The sequence below is a fragment of the Malus domestica genome, chromosome 14 (assembly GCF_042453785.1).
Source record: "Malus domestica chromosome 14, GDT2T_hap1".
NCBI lineage: Eukaryota > Viridiplantae > Streptophyta > Magnoliopsida > Rosales > Rosaceae > Malus > Malus domestica.
The window spans coordinates 11789654-11798740 of record NC_091674.1 but is presented as its reverse complement, the minus strand read 5'-3'; the positions used below and the strand labels follow the sequence as shown (position 1 = coordinate 11798740).

Genomic DNA, 9087 nt, shown 5'->3' with positions numbered 1-9087 from the left:
GATGCTCTAATTCATGACCACGTAGAAATGCTGTGAGTCTTGGCCAATCAGATACACCTCTGATTCTGCCTAAGCTTTACAAACAGGGCTAAGCCTTTTTTCTTGAACAGCCCAGCCTTGCTATCTAGGGCGTTTCGTCCATTACGGTAGTATCTTTTGCATGTTCTTCCATATGCAAAACATCCAAGTAACTTTTGGTCACCACCGTCTTCGACAGTGTTCAGCCTCGTCTTCGACAGTGTTCACCACCGTCTTCGACTATGTTCACCACTGCCTTCAACGTTACTATGGTATCTCTCTATGTTCTTGCATATTACGGTAGTATCCTCTTCATGGACTCTCTAGACCACCAACCACAACATACATGTGTTTGCTAATAAGGATTTTTTTTAAAACTTGTGTTGAGGGTTTAGGATGGGAGGAGAGTTAGGAGATGGTGGAGGAAAATGAAGTATGAAATATGGATGAGAAAAATGAAGGGAGACACAGACTTATAAATTGCAACTGAAGGTTTAACCGACGAACTACTCCATCAGGTAAACCTAGACATGCGTCGACTAATATTTTGGTCGGTGGACATTTTTGACATGTGGCAAATGAAGTTTGACCACTCTTGGAAAAGTTTCCTGACAAATACCACCATCGGGTAAATTTATACATCTTCACTGGCTAAATCATTTCCTATTTGGTGCTAAATTTTTATCCGATGAATGCTCTCATTGCCTACGAACTATGTTCGGCATGTAAGACCTTTTAGTCAACCAATGTTGCTGAATTATTTTGCCCTACCATTGACAATGTCCATCGTGTAAGTGAAGGTTACCTGACGAAATTTTGTCCGTCACCTCAAAATTCGTAGGGCAACCTCAAATTTTTGATAGTGTATTTAGTTGGCTCTCTAATACCATATTGGTGCGATGAAAGTTAAGAACTAAAATTAAACCCTCTTGTTGTCAAATTGTAGTATAAATGCAAGTATGGATCATTCTAAACCGGGGATTAGGAGGGCTTGCTAAAACCTCTAAACTTACTCAAAAACATAAAAACAAAGTTAAAAACATTTAAATAGACTCAAGGGACTCAAAACAACTTAAATACACTCAAAATTGCCTAAAAACACTTACTGGGCAGATTTGACTCTAACACAACTTTGGATGAATTTAGTGTTTTGGTTTGAATCAAAACACTCAAAAACACTAACGAAATAGAAATTTAACACTTTGAAGCAACAAAGTAAAGGGGGGATTTTGGTTCTGACGAATTCGAAACAAACAAACAACTTATAAAATTAGACAGATTGTAAAGCGAATTTAAGAAATGGATGGATTAGCTAGAGGTCCGTTCTTCACACATGACACACTTGTACATGAATTGATTTCCAATTGCTTTTCAATAAACTATGATGCTCAACACCCCAGATTAACCGTGATGCACAAATTAACCCTCAGATTTTCCTTTACTCATTGAATTGGATGAATGCATGCGACAACCCAAATCATTCTCTAAAAGTCCCCTATATGAATGCATAATAGAGATACAATCAGAAATCATTACGTTTAGTGAAAATCATAAGGGTTGACGAGGCAATTGTAACTATGAATGCAGGATACGTTTGCCAAGAATTCAATTAACGCGATTGTGACAAGCAACCTTCACTACTCATGAATATAAACTTGTAACGATTAGGTGAAACTCATTTATATTCTAGCATCTAATTCATGCATGAAAACTAAGTATGCATCCTTAATAAACATACAAGAATCAGTTATGAAGAAAATAAATAACTGAATTGCAATCACAACTTATCAAGTCACAATTGGAAGAAATCAATTCATATCTCAAGCATTTTCATGGCTTCAAACTTCCCCCTAACTAAATAGGGGTTTAGCCACTCATAATTGCAACAAAATTAGAAAATAACAAAGTAGACATTGAAAGCAGGAACGAAGTACACCTAAAACGCTCCAAAGTTCCAAGCTTGAAACGCCAAGGACCTTTGTTTTCACCACCTTGTTGCAGCGCAAGTGTCTAGGATGTGTATGGATATATAGATGGAATGGATCTCACGGCTAAGAGATGAAAGTGTATGGATTGGTGAGATGTAGTATGGCTAGATGAATGGATGGAGGTCACGGCAAGGAAAGGGATGAAAGTGTTTGTGAATGTAGCTTCTTGGATGGATGGATGGAATGGATCTCACGACATGGAAAATGGAAATGTATGGAGATGTGTTTAAATGTAGGGATGAAATGGAATGGAGCTCACGGCAAGGGACTTGTGTTTGTGAATGAAGTTCTTTTGATGGATCAAGATTGTCCTTAGGAAGGGGAATGGTGGATGTATTTATAGGCTAAGGAGAGGACCACTTCAATTCCTTGCATGTGCAGTTTGTATGGGTGTGTGATGTCCATGTTTCCCTTTACATTTGCACACATATTCTTCATCATTTCAGCCACAAAACAAACACATTTTCTGCCATGTTTCTCCTTTACATTTACACACATATGTTCTTCATTATTTCAGCCAACAATCCACCCATTTTCTGCCCATGCCAAGCCCTCCATGTTGTGCAGTTTGTATGTGTGTAGTTGTCCATGTTTCTCTTTTGCATGTGCCATGCCTTCTCTTTCTAGCTGTGCATTTCCACTTGCTCCAAAGACAAATGAGTGCAATCATAACCCCATTTGCTGCTGAGTGTTGATGACAAAGCAAAACACAAAACAAGTGCCTTTACTTTCTCATTTTATTAGCCAAATCTGCTTAGCCCTTTTCTGAACCTTTCAGTGTTACAATGCCCATAACTTCTTCTAGAAAAATGATATTAATAATCCGTGAATTGTTCCAGAAAATAGACATCCGTAGCTTGCCAACCATATAAGGCTCATTTTCTCATTCATTCTGAGCTGTTCGTAACATGCTTTCAAAGTCAGCTAATCTGCACATGCAATTTTGACAAATTTGTTACTTAATATCTCACTTGTACTACTTTTCTTTTCTTTGCTTGATAAATCACACAAAACACAAAAACATAATAAATAACTCAAAAATATAAGGAACTAACTAAGAAAAGACAAGTGAATTTTATGTAAAATATATATAAATATGAGCTTATCACATATTCCAATATATTTGGACTCTACTCATAACCTCAGTGTTCAACGATCGCTTACAACTTCGACACAAATCTTACGATCTCTTGATTTTAAACATATCTGATAGACTGAGTAGATATTCCATTATTCCCATGATGCTAGAACTTCAATTACTCAGATCTTGAACCTACATATTACTGTTTTCAGAGATTTGGATGACTTACAAGCCCAAGCAAGTGCATTTCATTCTCATCCTCTCTGATTTACAAGCCCAAGCAAGTGCATTTGATTCTCCTCCTTTTTGGTCAATTTTACCAATTTAAAAGCAGAATAAAAGTGAAAAATGAAAACGATCACTTGTTAATTTTTTCATTATCAGCTAATTTATATGATCATTATCAAAAGTTAACCCATTTCTTTTATGAAAGGAAATGACCTCCAACATTATCACTTGTTATTTTTTCATTATCGGCTAATTTTATACGATCTTTATTAAAAGTTAATCCTTTTTTTTTTTATGAAAGGAAATGACCTCCAACATTTGCTAAAGTCAACATTTTGCCAATGTGTGGAATTTTAGGGAAGGAAGGTGTGTACTATTCTTTGGGGCTAGAATTTATGAAAGGAGATTGATTCCTACGCTCCTCTTTTGACAAAAAGGAATGGAAATCACTTTTCTTTACAAAATTGAGCTCGAAAAGTAGGCACATGCAAAATATGTGATCCATTTGATGGATAAAAATTGAGCTCAGAAATCACTACTCCTTACGAAATTGAGTTATGGATAAAAGTTAGATGTATATGCAGGTGGCTTATTGGGAAAATAATTATAATTTTTGTTCCTTTTTAGCTTTATTTTTATTTTTATTTAAGATGGTAAATACAAAGTAATGAAAATTCCAGGTGTCATTGTTTAAGGAGGTATCGTTTTTCTTATCCATTTTGAAAACCACAATTGTTCAGAAAGTAATTAAGTTAATTAAGGTGTTAAACTTTAGGGCTCAGACATTATCTGCCATTGTCATCAATCCCTCTCGAAAGAGATGAGAGAATCAGCCCTTAGCTCTTACAGCTTTGATCCATGAACCCTCAGGATAATATGCCGTAAACTATAATAAGCCCCTCTGTCCAAGTGCACCAGCCAGCTAAAAGTTAATAAAAAATTCCATCAACCAAATGCTAGGAATCACATGCATATCTCAAAAGCAGAAGTCCTATAGCAAAAGGACAAATTCTACTAATTAAGCATGACATGTGAATGTTAAAGAATTGCAATATTATTAGAGAGGAATCCGCATTTGCACGTGGTGTATAAACTAATGTAACAGCTTTCAATACCCTTGAAGCTTTTATATTTATATATACATCCTTTTGGGGGTGTGTGTGTTTGTCTCTAGGAGAGAAGAGAGAGGGAAGGAGGAGTGAAAAGGTTGGTCTTATTCCCATGCCCGTACCAAGGTCACATAAATCCAATGCTTCAGCTGGGTTCCTTCCTTCATTCCAAGGGTTTTTCCATTACAGTTATTCACACCCAGTTCAACTCTCCTAACCCTTCAACCCACCCGGAATTCACGTTCTTTCCAATACAGGATGGCTTGACTGCTGAAGAGATCTCATCTGGGAATGTATTAGCCTTTCTGCTGGCTATAAATGCCAACTGCAAAGCGAGTTTTCGACAGTGCTTGACTCAAGTTATGGAACAGGAACCCGATAACAAAATCACCTGCGCTATCCGTGATGACCTTATGTACTTCACTGAAGCTGTGGCTAAGGATCTAAACATCCCAAACATCATGTTACGAACTTCCAGCGTTACCAATGTTCTAGCTCGTACTGCTGTCCCACAACTTCATTCAAAAGGTCACATCCCATTCCCAGGTATGTGCTATATATTACCTCATCAGAATATAGAGTCTATGTCTATAATTCTGCAAAAGCTATTCTAATTCCCGGATATTCGTTTTTTCTTTATAACTAAGAACACTACACTGTTGGATTGCAAACTCTCAGTCACTGAATCCAGTGCCCGATTTTCATCCCCTCAGGTTTAAGGATCTGCCCACCTCCAACTTTGACACATTTGAAAAGTACTCAGAACTAGTTGTTAATGCATTTGATGTTAGGACGGCATCAGCAATGGTTTGGAACACCACTGATTGTCTTGAACAATCATCACTAGCACAGATCCAGCAACAATTCCCAGTTCCAATCTTCTCCATAGGTCCTCTTCACAAGATTGAAGCAGCTGCTTCTAGTAGCTTACTAGAAGAGGACACCAGCTGCATTGCGTGGCTACTCAAGCAATCTAACAACTCGGTTATCTATGTAAGCTTGGGAAGTGTAGCATCCATCAGTGAGATAGAGCTCGCTCAAATGGCTTGGGGATTGGCCAACAGCAAGCAGCCTTTCTTATGGGTGATCAGACCTGGCTCAGTAAGTGGTTCAGAATGGATTGAGCTACTGCCTCAAGGTTTCATAGAAGCAATTGGAGAAGGTGGCTGCATTGTAAAATGGGCACCCCAAAGGGAAGTTTTGTCGCATCGAGCAATGGGAGGCTTTTGGAGCCACTGTGGTTGGAACTCAACCCTAGAGAGTTTATCTGAAGGGATTCCGATGATATGCACACCGTCTTTTGGTGATCAGAAGGTGCATTCAAGGTATGTTAGCCAAGTATGGAATGTAGGGATGCATATGGACAATGAGTTAGAGAGAGGAGAGATAGAGAGAACTGTCAGGAAAATGATGGTAGACGCTGATGGGGAGGTGATGAGGGTTAGGGCCAAGGATTTGAAGGAGAAAATAGAAGTTTCTTTGAGCAATGGTGGTTCTTCGTACAATTTCTTGAATAAGCTTGTGGAACTTATCATGTTATTTTGACTACAAAAACAATGTATTACCACAACCTTGAATAAAGCAGCCTGCAGAAGGATGCAAGGAAGAATTTCGTTGTAGTCCATCCTCAACCTTGAATAAAGTTTCCTATTGTAATGCATTAGTTAGTCGCACAAAACCAAAACTTGAAGCAAAAGAGCATGTTGATATGATTCCAAACAAATCGAAAAACCTTGTTTGTCACCAGGTGTATACACTCGTGCCTGTATATATCTATCAGTAACATTAGCGTATAGATATGCAGTTGTATATACCTTTGACACAAGAGAATCTCTCTCCTACAAATCGTAGACGAAAGAGGAAAATATCTCTCCTACAAATAAAAGATGTTTGTCTGCTATTTTTCATTGATTCATTCGACCAAACTTTGGGGGTCCAGTAAGATACTGAAAGGGTCCAACCAGATTTGCGCTTTAATTTAGTTAGGTATGTTGTATGCACAACGCAAACAATTGTACCCAAACATCACATATGGCCGTGAGGAGAACAACAACGTGAGTTGCCTCAGTTCAGTACCCCCACAACAGAAGGTGTTGCGTAACCTAAAAAAAAAATAGAAATTGTCCATTCATTTTCCGGAGAAAAACTTCATTGCGGGCATCTAGACCACTTGACCATCTGTCTGCACACACAAAGCACTGTCTTCGCATTTGTCTCACCCACCAACTATAGCGTGGAAGCTCTATCATCTGCCCACAGACACAAAGCACACTCTCTGCATTTTGATCCCACCCACCAACCATAAAGTGGCGGCTCTACGAAAGTTTCACTTTTTTTTGCAGAGGGTAACAAGTGGTTTTTGATTGAACTGGCTATATTCTACCTTTGACTTCTATGTTTATTGAGTTATATTTTCAGACACAATAGGTAACACAAAAATTATAACACAAAAATAAAGCCAATTGTCTACCTACGAAATTTCCTTCCCACTAGGTTTTTCCCAAATCATATCCCTAAAGTCTTCTATGTTATTTTAATATAAGGACTAACTAAACGTAAGACCCTTATCCAATTTCTAGGAAATGTAGTTAATTAGTTAATATTCTAAACATGCTGACTGACCAAGCAATTCCTAGGGCTCCTAAAACATGGTTACATTCAAGGTAACAATCAGACATCTCAAATTTTTGGACAGAGGACCAATAGAGAAAGCGACAAGAACACTGATGGTGGGCAAAGAAGGGGAACAAACCAGGCAAAGAGCAAAAGATTTGAAGGGGAAAATCAAGCTTTCTATGAAGCAAGGCGGCTCTTCCTACAACTCCTTGAACGAATTGGTAGACCTTATCTTATCATTCTAATTGCACAATGTAAAAGACAAAATCATATGTAATGATATAGATATTTTGGTTTGACAGTGCGATATTATACGCTATTTTAACTCATGGGAAAAGGCAAGTGACTCTGTATTACAATGAGAGTTGCTCTTGCACCACGACGTATGTTTGAACCCTGTCGGCTCCCAAATCTAACATCTAATAACCTAACAAATCTATCGTTTGACAAAAAATAAAATTTAAGAGATAAGAATTTGAACTTGGCTACAAAGGAACGGATACACTAACCATAACCGCTAGTCTAACTATTGAAAGTGTTCAGTCTGCATGGACGGTTGCATAGGTGCCTGCATGGATCGATTCCAGTTAGCAGCAAAGGATGAAATTAGTGTGCAAATCTTCTTCGCCTAGCTGTTCCCTAGTTGCTCACTTAATTGTCAAACGAGCAATTATGGTGTATCTTACTTTATCCTCCCTTTTTTACTTTAAGGACCAAGGGTGGCGTGTGTGTGCTCTGTATGCTCCATTGTGTTGCTATATGTAATGGTGCTTTGCACTTCTTAACATATATTCAGAGTATACAAAAGAAACCCTTCAATTTACAACACGGTATTAGCGTAGTGTCTTTATTAGGCTTGTCTTTGCATATCTTTGTGTGTGTGTGTGTGTGTTTTTTTTTTTTTCCAGCTAACACAAACGGCGGAAGAAGGTTCAGTAAACCAAGGGGCTAAAAGATCACTTGCTTCTCCTCCTTCAAACATCTCAGAGGCTGATGTCAACCCTAATCAAAGGTTGTGTTCAATTGTACTAAATGAGTTCAACTATCTCCCTCTGTCAAGATCAGTCGCTTTGGCTCTCGGTAGAAGGGCCAAACTCGCCTTCATTGATGGTGTTGTTCAAATTCCAGAAGCCACCTCTCCAAATTGTGATACATTGTTGTGCAAAGACCAATTGGTCATGTCATGGCTACTCAACATAATGGAGAGAAAAATTGTAGAAATCTTCAGTTATTCAGACTCATATGAACACATATGGGAGAAAGTGGAGATGTATGGAAATCAAAACAACGCAACTAGAATATTCCATCTCAAAAGAGATGTTGTAACTCTTCAACAAGAATCCAAGTCATTCGTGCAACACCTTGGTGATCTCACTACTACATGGAATGAGCTAGATATCTATCATCCTCTATTGAATTTCAAGGTTTGTATATATTTCATAAACTTTACCAGAGAGAGAACAAAGCTCTTATAAAGAGCCGGAGAACAAATTACAAGATAGTGGACTTTTTACCACTACCCACTACATGGTTTCTGCGCTTAAAAACCGGACACACCAAGGATAGAACAAATAACAATATACAATTAAGCAAATCCCAGATTTTAGGAAGAAACATTGACAAAAAGAAAAGTATGATAGAACAAGAAGTGAGATGACAAGTTGGAAGGTTGTAGCCATCACTTTAACCCATAACTTAGCTATAGTGATAATTACAACCCATACTTGTGACTTTGATCTATTTCAACACTCCCTCTCAAGCTTAGATCAAGGAGATTGATTGATCCAAGCTTGGACAAAAGACCTTGAAACACGGCAGTCGCCAATGGCTTGGTGAAGAGATCAGTAAACTGACAAGAACTCAGAGTGTAACGAGTTTGTATGATCTTTGATTGAACCTTTTCACGGATGTAATGGCAGTCAACCTCAGTATGCTTGGTCCTCTCATGAAAAACAGGATTAGAAGCTATATGCATGGCTGCTTGGTTATCACACATGAGAGTCATTGATTGAGAGCTAAGAAACCCTAAATCAGAAAGAAAGCGTAT

The 9087-nt window shown here is 38.1% G+C and overlaps 1 protein-coding gene across 1 annotated transcript; it reads left to right on the top strand.

Annotated features, from left to right (window-relative positions):
* The first annotated feature begins 2122 nt into the window (after positions 1 to 2122).
* On the top strand, positions 2123 to 6084 carry LOC114823701 (UDP-glycosyltransferase 76E2-like). The gene is made up of 3 exons (XM_070811720.1): positions 2123 to 2218; positions 4490 to 4974; positions 5072 to 6084. The coding sequence occupies exons 1-3, from the start codon at positions 2123 to 2125 to the stop codon at positions 5967 to 5969; spliced, it is 1479 nt and encodes a 492-aa protein (XP_070667821.1). The 3' UTR covers positions 5970 to 6084.
* The last annotated feature ends 3003 nt before the right edge of the window (positions 6085 to 9087 follow it).

Excerpts from the sequence above, each read along its gene's own strand:
- LOC114823701 (XM_070811720.1), top strand. The coding sequence starts at position 2,123 with ATGGAGGTCACGGCAAGGAAAGGGATGAAAGTGTTTGTGAATGTAGCT. Across the intron at positions 2,219-4,489 it reads ACGACATGGAAAATGGAAAT|GAGAGAAGAGAGAGGGAAGG; the intron begins GTATGGAGATGT and ends GTTTGTCTCTAG. Across the intron at positions 4,975-5,071 it reads CACATCCCATTCCCAGGTAT|AACACTACACTGTTGGATTG; the intron begins GTGCTATATATT and ends TTTATAACTAAG.